Source organism: Balaenoptera ricei, chromosome 5 (genome assembly GCF_028023285.1).
Source record: "Balaenoptera ricei isolate mBalRic1 chromosome 5, mBalRic1.hap2, whole genome shotgun sequence".
Taxonomy (NCBI): domain Eukaryota; kingdom Metazoa; phylum Chordata; class Mammalia; order Artiodactyla; family Balaenopteridae; genus Balaenoptera; species Balaenoptera ricei.
In genome coordinates, this window is record NC_082643.1 from 54,797,458 (window position 1) to 54,812,980 (window position 15,523).

At 40.9% G+C, this 15,523-nt stretch overlaps 1 protein-coding gene and 1 long non-coding RNA gene across 4 annotated transcripts in view; one reads left to right on the forward strand and one right to left on the reverse strand.

The window, feature by feature from the left end:
* The window catches only part of MOB1B (MOB kinase activator 1B), a 131,402-nt gene extending 117,677 nt beyond the window's left edge, over positions 1–13,725 (reverse strand). For all 3 annotated transcript variants that reach the window (XM_059922885.1, XM_059922884.1, XM_059922886.1), the window contains exon 1: positions 13,397–13,725. In XM_059922885.1, coding sequence (XP_059778868.1) covers positions 13,397–13,410 — 14 coding nt within the window. In that variant the 5' untranslated portion in view covers positions 13,411–13,725. The remainder of the gene's footprint in view (positions 1–13,396) is intronic.
* Positions 13,726–13,928: 203 nt separating this feature from the next.
* LOC132365910 (uncharacterized) overlaps positions 13,929–15,523 on the forward strand; it is a 34,415-nt gene continuing 32,820 nt past the window's right edge. The window contains exon 1 of the long non-coding RNA XR_009503305.1: positions 13,929–14,014. This is a non-coding gene — a long non-coding RNA (uncharacterized LOC132365910). The remainder of the gene's footprint in view (positions 14,015–15,523) is intronic.

The following is a 15,523-nucleotide window of genomic DNA, read 5'->3' on the forward strand; positions in this document are numbered from 1 at the left end:
GCATGTGCCTGGCATATATCGATTCTTGGAAAAAGGGTAAAACAACAAGGTCTCTACAAAACTGTAAAATAAAGATCCAATAAATAGGTGTTCCAAATCTTTCTGTGCACAACAGCCACCTATTTCTAGCTCCCCAAAAGTCTTTGGAAGGGAAAAATTAGAGCAGAATGAAGGGAATCACTCATATCTCCTCCACCTACCACCATGTAAATACTTGAAAACGTCATTGATTTGTTAAAAAAAATTTTTTTTACTTCTAATTTATCTCTCCCCACACCTCCCCGCCCCATCCCCTTTGGTAAGCGTACGTTTGTTTTCTAAGTCTGTGAGTCTACTTCTGTTTTGTAAATAAGTTCATGTGTATCATTTTTTTAGATTCCACATGTGATACCATATAAAACATTTTTATTACCAAGTATGTAATATAGAACAGGCACTATGCTAGATGGTAGAGATTTAAAAATAATTTTTGAAACTGCTGCATCTTCAAAGAGGTCACATACTCTGATGAGGAAGAAAAGGCCTGAAAACTGACAAGTACAATATCTTTTTGATACGAGCTATAATAAGGACTATGGAGGACACTGAAATGGTACCGAACGAATTGGGAAGGGGCCAGAGGTCAGGGAAAAGGAGTCGGCTCCTGAACTAAAGAAATGCAGGTGGGATGGAGAAGGGCTCCAGCCAGAACAACGGGATCAGCACTGACAAAAGCAGGCAGACGTGGGGAAAATGCACGTTGAAAGAAGTGCCAATGAAAGGGCTAAGCTCCGTGCAGGGAATGCATGGGAGCAAGGAGCAGAGGAGGCTGGACTGTTAGCAAACACCGTTATCGTGGCGGCTCTCTCCGCCTCGGGACTCTGCCAGTCACCCCCAGCCCATCCTAATCCCTACCTGAGAAGCCCAAGTAAACTGCAGGAAGAAAGCGGGCCAAAGGATTCCAGCCGCCTCCTTTCCCTATTAAAAAACGCGAGGCTGGAGGGGCGCAATAGTGGCAACAGGGCGGAATTAAGCAGGGCAGGCCCCCAAATTCATCCAAATTCATACTTTAGGCCTCTGCCTAACAATACAGAAGCACACATTTGCAAAATTTCTGCTGTTTTGAATACATGAATATACCAGATACAAAACTTTTATAAATACCGAATGCAACTATTTCACACCTACACCCAAAGAAGTTTGTATTCTCACTGGAATATCGATAATCTTTAACCTTCATTAGCCAGTGGACTTAAAACTAATGAGTTTACAACAATTTTATTGAAGAGTACATCCATGTAATATGCTGGTCTCCAATTTTAAGATTCTTGAGGACAGAGACCACATCTTATTTATTTCTGAATCCCTACCTTTCTCCTCCTACCACCAGCACCTAATAACACTTTGCTTATACACAGGAGACTCCAATAAATATTTATTATATTATGCAGCAATACCATGCATTTGTTAAGACGGCTAAACAACATTTGAATTCAGAAAGAGTTTACATACTGGGCTTGGGAATTTCATGAGCAAGGATACTAACAGGGTTTGCACAGGACCCTCTGGTTGTTGAAAACCTCCATATACATTCTCTCATTTAATTCTCGCAGTTACCCAATGGAATAGGCATTCCTTTCCTCCCAGTAAACAGAGGAAACAGAAGAAATTAAGTGACGTGCCCAAGGTCACATGGCTAGTGACAGACCAAAGACTCTGAAACCCAGGTGTCCTCACTTACAGGCCACTGTTCTTTCCATGACAACCTTTAGTCTATCAAACATATTTACATATTGAGGACATATTTGCCAAGCAAGGTACTAACATGCTGGTAAATAAAACAGTGAACAAACCTTATGAAACTTACAGTCCAGGAAGGGGGAAAAGACCTTAAATAATAATTACAAATAATTGCAAGTGTGCAAAGACAACCAGAGAACCTAACCTTGAGGGCTGTTAAAGAAAATAAAAAACAAAACTAACTGACGTTTGTTAAAGATGGTAAAGCAGATTTTACTCAGGAACAATGAGGTAGGTATAGGGACTACTGCAATCGGATTTTACAGTATGGAAGAGAGACGGAGTTCAACTCCAAATACAACATGGGCAAGAGGGAATGTATAAAGAAGAAGCAGGGTGCGGGGGTGAGTGGATAGAAAAATTACTAAGAGGAAATATTGGGGGGGAAAGGGGACGGGGAGGGGGGTGTTGTGTTTCTGGTTAAACTGACCTAATAGGATTCTTTTTTTTAAAATAAATTTATTTATTTTATTTATTTATTTTTGGCTGTGTTCGGTCGTCATTGCTGTGCGCGGGCACAGTTGCGGAGAGCAGGGGCTACTCTTCGTCGCGGTGCGCGGGCTTCTCATTGCGGTGGCTTCTCTTGTTGCCGAGCACGGGCTCTAGGCGTGCGGGCTTCAGTAGTTGTGGCACGCAGGCTCTAGAGCGCAGGCTCAGTAGTTGTGGTGCACAGGCTTAGTTGCTCCGCGGCACGTGGGATCTTCCAGGACCAGGGCTCAAACCCGTGTCCCCTGCATTGGCAGGCGGATTCTTAACCACTGCGCCACCAGGGAAGCCCCTGACCTAACAGGATTCTTGCTGAAGACAGGGAGGGGTGATCCATACATCACCTGAGGGATGGTGGCGGATGAGGAAGCTGATCAGATGTTGAGGGTGGTAGGGGATTGTGGTTAACCTAACTAGCAGGGTTCTTGATAAAACCAGACTTTACAAGGAAGTGCACAGATGGACCTATTAGAAAGTTCAAGACCTGACCAAAGTTTGGTCAGGCAAAGAATCTTTGTCAGGGCCTCACAGAGTCTCTTAAAGACAGAGGTAGTATTATACTGAGTCCCAAGTATTTTTTTTTTCTTCAGTGTTACACTGAATCCCAAGGATTTTTTTTTCTTCTTTACCTTACTTTGAATTATTTAACTCAATACATAGGCATCCATCGACTTACTATTGTCTAAAGCTTCTAAAACTTGAAGGTGCTTTTTAAAGTAAGGGATCTTATTAAAATGCATTCTAATTCGAGGATTGGAGTCTGAAATCTTGCATTTCTAACATGCTCCTAAGTGATGCTAAAGCTCCTCACGTTAAGTGTCTAAAGTAGACTTCTCAAGGGTTATAGTTATGTGAGTTCCCTCATGACCTAGTAGTTACGATTCCATGCTTTCACTGCCATGGCCAGGGTTCAATGCCTGGTCAGGGAACTGAGATCCCACAAGTCATGCAGTGTGGCCAAAAAGAATCCAGAAATAAACATATTTTAAATTAAAAAAAAAAAGAGTTATAGTTATGCATAGATATGACCTCCTCAGTCCTGGGGGTGGCCTTCTGTCACCAGAGGGTCAAGAGTAGCCTTTCATCCCAACGGTGCTAAATAAAATGACAGTGATACCTTAATACTGAATGACAAAAAAAAAAAAAAAAAAGGTAAAGATATCTCTAGAACCTACAGTTATCACGTGACAATAAAGTCCTAACACCTTATAAATATGCTACCATGTGAGCAAAAGCTAAAACTTTTTTCCCCGTTTTTATTTATTTATTTATTTATAACATCTTTATTGGAGTATAATTGCTTTACAATGTTGTGTTAGTTTCTGCTGTATAACAAAGTGAATCAGCTATACGTATACATATATCCCCCTATCCCCTCCCTCTTGGGTCTCCCTCCCTCCACCCTCCCTATCCCGCCCCTCTAGGTGGTCACAAAGCACCGAGCTGATCTCCCCGTGCTATGAGGCTGCTCCCCAATAGCTACCTATTTTACATTTAGTAGTGTATATATGTCCATGCCACTCTCTCACTTTGTCCCAGCTTACCCTTCCCCCTCCCTGTGTCCTCAAGTCCATTCTCTACATCTGCGTCTTTATTCCTGTCCTGCCCCTAGGTTCATCAGTACTATTTTTTTTTTTTAGATTCCATATATATATGTCAGCATGAGGTATTTGTTTTTCTCTTTCTGACTTACTTCACTCTGTATGACAGACTCTACGTCCATCCACCTCACTACAAATAACTCAATTTTGTTTCTTTTCATGGCTGAGTAATATTCCATTGTATATATGTGCCAGATCTTCTTTATCCATTCATCTGTTGATGGACACTTGGGATGCTTCCATGCCCTGGCTATTGTAAATAGTGCTGCAATGAACACTGTGGTACATGACTCTTTTTGAATTATGGTTTTCTCAGGGTATATGCCCAGGAGTGGGATTGCTGGGTCATATGGTAGTTCTGTTTTTAGTTTTTTAAGGAACCTCCATACTGTTCTCCATAGTGGCTGTATCAATTTACATTCCCACCAACAGTGCAAGAGGGTTCCCTTTTCTCCACACCCTCTCCAGCATTTACTGTTTGTAGATTTGAGGATGGCCATTCTGACTGGTGTGAGGTGATACCTCATTGTAGTTTTGATTTGCATTTCTCTAATGATTAGTGATGGTGAGCATCCTTTCATATGTTTGTTGGCAATCTGAATATTGTCTTTGGAGAATGTCTATTTAGGTCTTCTACTCATTTTTGGATTGGGTTGTTTGTTTTTTTGATAGTGAGCTGCATGAGCTGCTTGTAAATTTTGGAGATTAATCCTTTGTCAGTTGCTTCACTTGCAAATATTTTCTCCCATTCTGAGGGCTGTCTTTTCATCTTGTTTATGGTTTCCTTTGCTGTGCAAAAGCTTTTAAGTTTCATCAGGTCCCATTTGTTTATTTTTGTTTTTATTTCCATTTCTCCAGGAGGTGGGTCAAAAAGGATCTTGCTGTGATTTGTGTCACAGAATGTGCTGCCTATGTTTTCCTCTAAGAGTTTTATAGTGTCTGGCCTTCCATTTAGGTCTCTAATCCATTTATAGTTTATTTTTGTGTATGTTGTTAAGAAGGGTTCTAATTTCATTCTTTTACATGCAGCTGTCCAGTGTTCCCAGAACCACTTATTGAAGAGGCTGTCTTTTCTCCACTGTATATTCTTGCCTCCTTTATCAAAGATAAGGTGACCATATGTCCATGGGTTTATCTCTGGGCTTTCTACCCTGTTCCATTGATCTATATATCTGTTTTTGTGCCAGTACCATACTGTATTGATTACTGTAGCTTTGTAGTATAGTCTGAAGTCAGGGAGCCTGATTCCTCCAGCTCTGTTTTTCTTTCTCAAGATTGGCAAAAGCTAAAATTAATACAGCTCAACTGAGGAACATTTTGGTTCCCAAATGTCTAGCCACTTAGAATTGTACTATTTGGTATGGTTTGGCTCTAACTACAATCTGAAAAGAAAATTTATTTCAGTTCTTGATAACTTGCCATTTCTCAAATTAAAAATTGACAAGGTTAACAAAGGACTGATTAAAAGGTTGAACATTCTGACAAATAAGACCCCTTTGGGAGTCCTTAACAATAGAGTGGAAACACAAGCATCAGTCCTCAAAACAATGCTGTGTTCCGGTTGAGACTTCAGTTTTGACAAATCGGTGTTATTCACTGACTCAAAAGTACAATTTCTGAGAGTTGAAAATAAGAGAACCAGTTGAACATTTGGCAGGGTGTGGGGAAGGGTTAGGGAGAATGGAACCAGGCATATGTGAGTACAACCTATAACCAACAGGGAGTTTTTAAACAAAGAGCTATTTCAGTAGTTAAATCTAATGCTACAGGGCACCAGCAAACAAACAGATTCTCTAAAGAGAAGGTCATGCTGCTGCCCATCTGTGTGGAACATGATCTGGGCATCGAGATACCAGAAAAGTTGCCATAAAAGACTTTTACCCCTACTGCTTCCACTTTATTCTATGTTTATACTGAATAGTAAGAAATTATTTAAGTTAAACCATTAACTATTTCTACAAAGAAACACAAAAAATTAACACCCAATACTATAACTACTGAACTATTCTCATCAAATTTCAATTTGAGAACAAGAGAACTTTGGCAAAAAAATAAAACAATAGTAGCAATAAAATAAGATCCAGTCTTTCCATTACAAATATTAATAAGGCTGCTTGACTATGCGGTACTTAGACTATTACCCAAATAATGTTTGTTTACCTTCAAACTCCTGCTTTTAAGTTCTAACTTCAAAAAATCAAAGTAGCACTAATACATATGATAATAAACCTACAGAAATTGGCTATGATTTAGTAATCAGAAATGATGACTATGATTATAAAAAATAATAACAGCTACAAGCAACCATCACACTGTTGAGATATTGACAATGAACTAGATATCACTGTTGCACATTGAGCTAGGCCTTTTACATTCAGGTTATCTAATCCTCCCAACATCTCTATGAGGTACTGGTCCTAAACACAGGATTCATGGGGAAAAAAATTAGATTACTATCACACTGATACCACACATAGTGGAGTCTCAGACTACTTTCATCCTTAATATGGGCAAAGGAGGGGTCCACACATGCTCAGGAGAGTATTAATGGTGGCTGGATGACAGCTGGACGCCAAGCCACAAGGAAGGTGGCCAGGCAGAGTTAGAAGAATAGCTATATATACAGAGGTCTGAACAAATAAGTATATTGAGGATAATGGGAGCCAGGTTTCTCACTGACAAAGGAGAAAGTGAAAAATACATAAAGGGATAAGACTAGGATGAACCCTGTGCTCAGAATTGCAGGAATTAGTGTGAGCTCATTGGGAATATATGGATAGATACAGAATAAAATTTTTGGATGTAAATTTGTATGGGTATGTATTTTCTAGCATTGTCCAATGAGAGAGCCTGGGAGCAGCAAAACATATGTAGTAATAAGCACACCTAGCACCTAAATTCTGGTTTCCAAATACTATTCATCACTGGCCAGAACCAAGGCCCTTAGAGAAATGGCCAGTTCCAGGACTGAGGCAGAGAAAGTATAAGATAAACCTGGGGAACTTCCCTGGTGGCACAGTGGTTAAGAATCTGCCTGCCAATGCAGGGAACACGGGTTCGAGCCCTGGTCTGGAAAGATCTCACATGCTGTGGAGCAACTAAGCCCCTGCACCACAACTACTGAGCCTGCGCTCTAGAGCCCACGAGCCACAACTACTGAGCCCGTGATCCACAACCATTGAGCCCGTGTGCCACAACTACTGAAGCCTGCGCGCCTAGAGCCCGTGCTCCGCAACAAGAGAAGCTACCACATGAGAAGCCTGTGCACCACAACGAAGAATAGCCCCCGCTCACTGCAACTAGAAAAAGCCCACACACAGCAACGAAGACCCAATGCAGCCAAAAATAAATTAATTAAATAAATAAATTAAAAAAAAAAAAAAAGATAAACCTGGAATATCTGGTTGTGCCGGAAAGTAACGGAGTACTCAGAGAAAGACAGGAACAAATCAAAGGGACACAGAAGCCAGCCTGAATAGGACTCCAACTAGCTAAAACTGAGACAATTTGAGCACCAAAATAAATAATGATTATAGATTATAACTCATTAAATAAAATAGGAACCCATGAGTCCACACTGATACTAAAAAAATAAATAAATGGGAAGAATAAGTGATCCCTTACAGTAAAAGTGTCAAATAATAAATGTAAACGCAATGACAGAATTAGAATATTGGCAAGCATCATAGTAGTAATATAGAGAAGAAATATCAATGAACACTAAAACTAGTAGGTGAAAATGGAAGGAGATAGTTACATAATCTCAAAATAGCTCCCGACAAAATATTAATCACAGAGAAAAAATATATAATAACTTTATACTAGAGAATCTTTATAGACACTTAAATCAAAGGAATCACCTCCAACAATGAATAAACATACATTATGTGCACCTGATAAGATGCTGTAAGAAAAACATGTATCACGCCTGTGATACTTCTGCCTCAAATGCACAACCAGGTCTCACCACAAAGAAACACCAGACAAACTCAAACTGAGAGATATTCTACAAAATGACTGGCCTGTAGTCCTCAAAGATATAAAAATCCTGAAAGTCAAGGAAAAACTAAGGTAATGTTTCAGTTTGAAGAAGGCAGCACACACAAAACTGGGCGTGATACATGATTGCTGACTGGATCCTTTTGCTGAGGATGACATTATTGGAGCAACTAATGAAACTAAATGGGTTCTCTGGATAAGGAACATATAGGAGTTCTTTGTGCTATTTTTTTGCAGCTTTTCTAAAAATTTGAAAATGTTTCAAAATAAAACTTAAAAATCACTTCTGCAAATGAACAGGTTTCACAGCTACACTTTAATTAAGCATGCTATAAAAGATGGCCTTAAGTTAGTTAATTGATACAAAACAAAAATGGAAGTTATGCCCCTGAAACTAATGTTATACATCAATTATATCTCAATCTTTTTAAAAATGGAATGTTGCAAGACAGGAGAGTTTAAAACTTCTCTATAGGACTTAACATTCCTTATAGGTACCATTTTTCTTATATTTTTCAAGAAGTAACACAAGTATTCTGCTTTAATACCTCCTAATCAAATATACAGTTGAAGAGAAGTACTACATGTGCTTTCATATATCAGAAACTCCAAAGGTACAAAAACTCTTCAACTACATCAAGGAAAAAAAGTCGTTAATGGTAAAAGTAATCACATAGTAATTATTTTGCACTCAGTAGTGTAAAACAAAAGCAATCCTGTATCAGATGGTAAGAGTAAACTAAGGCCAGCCAAGTACTGATATTTGCAATTCCCAAAACTATAGTTCTGAAAAGATGACCATACTTACTTCAACTCCCTCCCCCCCACCCCCGAAAAAGCGTAACATATTAAATTGGTTGGTCAGATAACAAAACTGTAAAGATAATACTTGGTCAACAGCCACTCAAAGTGATGCTGTAGAAGTATACTGACATAAAAACTTCACAAGTGAAAAACCTGGTCTATGGACAGTAGGGATCCATTTGTGTATTTTTACACATGTACAAACAAAAACGTGACAGAAAAGATTAGGAAGTGATATCACAAAATACAATAGTTATCTCTGAAGGTGTGATTATGAGAGATTTTTATTTTCTTCCTTTTCTTATAAGTATTTTGTAATTACTCCAACATGTGTATTATTCTTTCTTTTTTTTTTTAAAACATCTTTATTGGAGTATAATTGCTTTGCATTGTTGTTAGTTGCCGTTGTATAACAAAGTGAATCAACTAGTATTATTCTTACACTAAAAATAAAAGTCAAAAATAATTTTAAAGTATTATTTAAATTTAAAGGTTTCTATTTTCTCTTCCACCATTATATTCTTGATGATCCTTAGAAAGCAGTCCTCATAGTGTGAGATATTAATACCTGGTCATGAAAGACTTCTCTTAAAAACAAGGCCTAAAAAAAAACAAAAAAAAAAAACAAGGCCTAGCAGTGGTTGAGAATCTGCCTGCCAATGCAGGGGACATGGGTTCGAGCCCTGGTCTGGGAAGATCCCACATGCCGCGGAGCAACTGGGCCCGTGAGCCACAACTGCTGAGCCTGCGCGTCTGGAGCCTGTGCTCCACAACAAGAGAGGCTGCGATAGTGAGAGGCCCGCGCACCGCGATGAGGAGTGGCCCCCACTTGCCCCAACTAGAGAAAGCCCTCGCACAGAAACGAAGACCCAACACAGCCATAAATAAATAAATAAATAAATAAATCTGTTCCCTGCAGTTCTGCCTTGCTTTCAAACCCTCTTCGTTGCCTTACCTCAATATATTAAAAAAAAAAAAAAAAAAAAAAAAAAAAAAGCAAGGCCTATCTGAATACCACCTTTTTATATAATTTTATCAATTATAGATAAGGTAATATGAGGTAGGTTCTCTGGATCTAGACTGCCAGGATTCAAATCCCAGCGACCCCACTGACTAGCTACATAATTTGAACAAATTATTTAACCTCTCTTTGCCAGTATCTTCATCTGTAAAAATGGGGTTCCTACTAGTTATTAAATTGAGCTACTTATCTAAAGCATTTGGTGTCTGGCACATGGTAAGCACTTAGCAGGCTATTTTTATTATTAATTTCTTTTACAGGTGAGGATACTGAAGCACTAAAATCAGTTGAATCATCTGCCTGAAAACAAAGATGCTGGTATGGGGGGCGGGGCGGGGGGAGGTGTTTGGAGGAAAGAAGGAGGTAAGAGAGAAGAGAGAAGTAGAAGAGGGAGACAGAGAGAGACACATATAAACACAGCTAAAATCCTGGGTCCCCTTTCCCAAATTGCTATTCTTTTGAAAACACAAATGGCAGCTGTCTAGCATAATGTTCAATAAATATTTCCTTCCGTTCCCAACCTCTTTGTTTCTTCCTATACAGAAACAGACCTGGTTTATATTCATTCTCATTCCTAAACCACCTTCCTACAAACTTCTGTTTTAAAGTTAACTATATTTGTTCTAACTCTGTTCCAACCAAGCAGTCTTACATTAGGAAATTACACCTTGGTTTTTTCCTAGTCAAATGTTTCTGTGGAATTCCATGTCAGAAGAGACTTGCAATCTAAAAATGCTAGAAACATAGAGAACACTCTATATAATTTTTTGAATGACTGTTAAGAACTCACTCTGATCCTAAATCTCCCTCAACTTTATATGCATGAAATGTCAGGAGAGGAAAAACCCTAAGTCAAGAGACCTGTGTTCCAATTCTACCCAGGCCAATAATTAGGCCAGTAACGTGAGGTTGGTGATTTTGCCACTTTAGCAAAAAAGAGAGGAGTACACTGTGTTACTGATAGACCCCATCTAGCTCCCAAATTCTACAGCCTCTTGAACAAACCGGAAAATGGAGAATTCACAGGCAATTTCATGCCTCCATGATGTTTCCTCTAACTGAAATCTCCCATTTCCCCTTACCCTTTTAGAGAACTCTTGTTATACCTTCCATTAACTATCCATCACTTCTTCCATGAAATCTTCCCCCTGCTCAAATAGAACACAATGCTCTGTATTCTTTGGACCCCTATGCTTGTATTGCATCTATTACAGATGACTGTTTATACACTGTCTACCATTTCTAGAGTCTCACATCTTGCACAGTGCCTAGCACACAGCAGGTACTATGGATGTGTTTAAAGATTTGAGTCTACAAAGTTAAATTAGGTTCCTGTGAAGTTTTTGTATGCACTATCTGGGAGTTTAGCTTAATTTGAAGACACACACAGGCCAATATGCAGCACAACCAAAGGTTTGTCCCAGTTAGAATCAAAGCAGTGCAAATTTATTCTGAACCAGTGCCTACACCAGTGCCTGCACAATGAATGATGTTTTTTAAATCAATAATTTTCTTCTATCTTAAAGCCCTCAAGAGTTGTGAGTCATCACCTTCATAACCCTATCGCACACTGCCCTTATTTTTGCAGCTTCATCCACTTATAGCCACTTTACAAATAAGCTTCCAAGAACTGGAGAGAAATATTTGTATTTAACTCCTAAACTGCAACTCTTATTTTCTCTGCTTATCTGTTGGTACAGAAATAATATTCAGGAAAGTATACCAAATAACAAATAGATAATAACCAAAACTTTGTTCTTTCACTTCTGATAATAATTATTTCTACTTACGAGGTGTTCACTTCAGATTTTAAACTATCGGTGGACAAAAATCAAAACCAAAAATATTAGATTAACTTTTTTGGACTGTCAAGCAGCACACGGGCAAAATATCTTGAGAATTTATTAACTGCTACGTGTGACCTGACTGAAAAATTGTGTTCCAAATAGTACAAACCCTCTAATGTGCTATCTACGTTAGTTATGGCAAGATTCTTCTTATGCAGCTAATATGCTTCAGGATAATGAACTTATCCATTACATTTCTGTAATTATTACTGAGCCAGGGAAAAGCAGGATACTATTGTATTTATGTTCAGAAAATACCACCCAAACCTTCTCTATCCCCTAGTTTCAGCCAAATATGGTTCTTCCCTGCTTCAAACAATTTTAGCTATGAGTTCCAAGAGACACAGGCCCATCAGAAGCAGTCAAGGACATATCTACATTGCTATTTCAAAGACAGCTTTTAAATTCTTGAAGAAATCAGAAAACAGCAATGCAAAAAATACTCAAGATGAGAAGTTTCAAGTGGAGATGCTTGGCTATCTTGATTCAAACTAAAATAGGAAGCAAAGATGTTTATGAAGTCACTCAGTCCTCTCATCTAGTACTACCTATCTGACAAACTCACAATCAACTTCTAGGATGAGCCTAAGAAAGAGGTTTCATAAGCTCAAATGTTAGGCAGGTTGACACAAGCCAAGCACCCCCTGTGCATATTAGAAATATTAGCAAGTCCACCTGCCGGTTAGCCTCTGTGATGGCTCAGTTTTGCTTAAACACCCTAAAAAGGATTAACATTCTAGACATAAGCTTGTGAAAATAAGGGTTAATTAAATTCTCAGGATTCAGGTGCCAATGTGATGACGAAAAATTATGGGAGGTGGGGAAAGAAGAAAATCTTTAAATGCTAATTTTCTCCACAACGGTAAAGGAGCATATGGGGTGGGTTTCAATCTCCGAGTTATTAGCTTTCTAACCACAGATTAAACAGAGGTGAATCACAGCGAAGCCTTCAAAAGAGTAATTCCCCAGGGTGTAAGGTCTTGTTTTCGGAGGACCTGAGGCTTGTCTGCTGCCACCATACTCCCATCCGGCCACCCCATCTTTCTGCCCATCCCCCTCAACTGGTCTGCAATAAACGATAAGGGAAATAATGACGAGCACTAAATGCGACGTTGAGTTGGCATTTACAAATGATTTGCAAAACAACTCCCTAATCAACCCAGAGCACACTACCCAGACCCTATATGGTGGTTGTCTAAAAAGATAGAGCCCATACTCTTCAGGGGAGCACGCTGGGAGGAGGGGCACCTCGGGAAAGCAAGGCGCTCCAGTCCCCAAGACCCCAGGTTGTCACCAGAGGATCCTGACGCGCAAGCAGCCGCGTTGTGTTAAATACACAAGACTTGTCACCCCAACTTCCCACTCCTAAAACCTAAGTGGGGAATGAAAAGGGTGCTGGGGTGACGGAAGAAAGTAGAAGCTCTATCTTCTGTGCTTGGGACCCAGAAAAAAAAGCAATGAACAGGGGAGACGGAGACAGGCGACCGGGCACGCGTCGGATACGGGTCTTGCGGAAGAGTGGGAGCTATCCATATAGAGCGTGCAAACAAACGCAAGAGAAGAGCGAGAGGAAAGGTTGGGGTGATGGAGAAATGCGGACGCAGGCATCGGGGTGTGTCGGGACTTGGGGTCCGGGGAGAAAGAGCCTCCTTGGGGGCCGGAGGATTCCCCGCCTGCTCGAAGCGGGCCGGGGAAGCGGCGGCGGTCAGGCAGCGCGAGCATTCGGGGCAGGTTCCCCGAGACCTGGTGGGTGGGGACGTCCGGGTCAAGCAGCTAGGGGCAAAGCTGGGAGAGGGGTGGGGGACCCGCGGCCCAGGTCTTCTGAACAAAGCCGGTGCGCGCTGGGCCTGGCTACTCACAACAAGAAGCTCATGTCGGCCGTGGCGTGGGCTGCGGGCTCGGCGGTCGCGAGGCCTCGGGGTGGCGGCGACGTCGGCGGCCAGGCAAGGAGAAGAAGAAGGAGAGGATGAGGAGGCGGGGAGCGCCGGCTGCTCGGCGGCCGCAACTTGTTCGGTTTTGCTAGTTCCAATGGCTGGCAGAGGGGGCGGAAGTGGGAAGCACCAGGCTTGAGTCACTCAGTGGGAGGAGAAGGAAAAAGGGGCGGGGAAAGGGCCACTCGCCTCCTGCACAGAGAACAACCACCGCGACCGCAGCGCTGCTCCCCCGGCACTTCGTCTCAAGCCCCTCGCTGCCCCGACTCCGTGAGCTCTCGCGAGAGCGGCGCGCGCCCACCCTGCCCCTCCCGTTGCGGCCCCGGGTCCCTTACTTTCTGGACACTTTTGCAGCCCCGGGCCACGCCCCGCAAGTGTGCTGGGGCCACCCGGTTGGTCGAGGCCAGTCCACCCGGTTGGGGGTCGTGGCAGAGCGCTCCGAGCCGCTTAGCTGGGTTTCAGCGGTCAGGAAGGAAATTGGCTGCAGCTCTGGGATGTCAGAGTCCTGCAGTGAGGGATGGAATTGCCACCAGAGTTCTGCCCACTGTGAGTGCCCAGACGAAATGTTATGGAGTCTCTCTGCTACGTATGTAATAACAGGAGTGAGTTTCATCTGGTTGGAATGGTTTGGGTGTGGTTCCGCCAGAAGAGAGGAAAGGATCTAAATGGGCTTTCAAGGTCCCTGTCGTTTTATGGGCATGTTTTAAAACCCTAAACAAGGAGATGGTTAGGGTCCATCACTGTCTGAACAGGCAAGTGAGGCTGTCATCAGCAGCTGGGAAAACTGCTGTGGTGACATATTCAAGTTATATGGAGCAAATAGATTATAAAGCCTTGCTCTGGGCCCCTTAACTATGTGAAATGCAAGTCCTTCTATAAGGGGGGACTAAATCCTTTCTAGCTTCTAGAATGTTTTGTGCATCAGAGTGCTCAATGGCTATAAAGGACTTGAGCCCCATAAATGCTTAATCAGCGTTGCCACCAGCCCACCACAGCATTATCAATTTGGGTACCGATTTATTTTACGAAGAGATGTCCATCTTCTTTACTCACAACACCCGTCAAATCTACAAGTAACTTTTCAAAGAATCTGAACAAAAATTATGTGCGGCTAGTAACCCACCTTGGGCTAACAGACTTGAAGGAGGTGCCAATATGAAATGTGTTCTGTTGAGTTTATGTACTATTAGTTTGGCATGTTAGTAAATCAAACCATTTTTTAAAACAAGAAAATATTGAAGTGTTGATACTATCTCAGGAACAGCAGAGGTCACTGGAATAATTTGAAAAGACTTAAGGCTCCAAAGGTGCTGGAAAGGAGGGAGAAGGAGGCGTTATTTTACTATACTGAAAATCATGGATTTATGACATAAAAGCCCTGTGTTCCAGATTTTGATATGATCCAGATTTAATATACAATTCCGTAAGGGTCTTCTGACAATGACTTGAATGACCAGATTAGGATATTATCTTTCATCTTGGGAAGAGTAAGTCTGTAAACCTGTTAGAACAACAATTTCACCCCCTTTCAAATGAGCGCTTTGGATTATTACATGATCTCTAAGATATCTTCCAGTTCTAAAATTCTGTCATGCCAGGGACATCCTTTAGAATTCTGGCAGACAATTTCCATCTGCTCCCTGGTTTGGTAGGCTGGCTTATGTAGTCTTGCTTTTGGTCTAACTAAATTTAAATGAATCCTATGACTCTTGAGTCAGGGCAATGATTGGGAGAGGACAGAATCTGCAAAAATACTGAGTTCTTTATCATACCACTAGGAGAATTGCCTGCAATTAACAGCTGATAAAACATAAATGTATTGGTCGTAAAAATGAGAGCGGTGTCATGTTAATAATACAAAATATAATTTCAGAGGTTAGACATTTAAATCAAACAATGACCGTCACTTAAAATTATTCAGCACTTAAAGATATTGGGCAGTTTAGAATCCAAGAGAGACTATATTCAAATAGAGATTTCTAATTCCATGTTCTCCTTCACCAATCCAAATTTCATACCACTCTCTTCCTAAAATTTCAATTTCAAGAAATTACT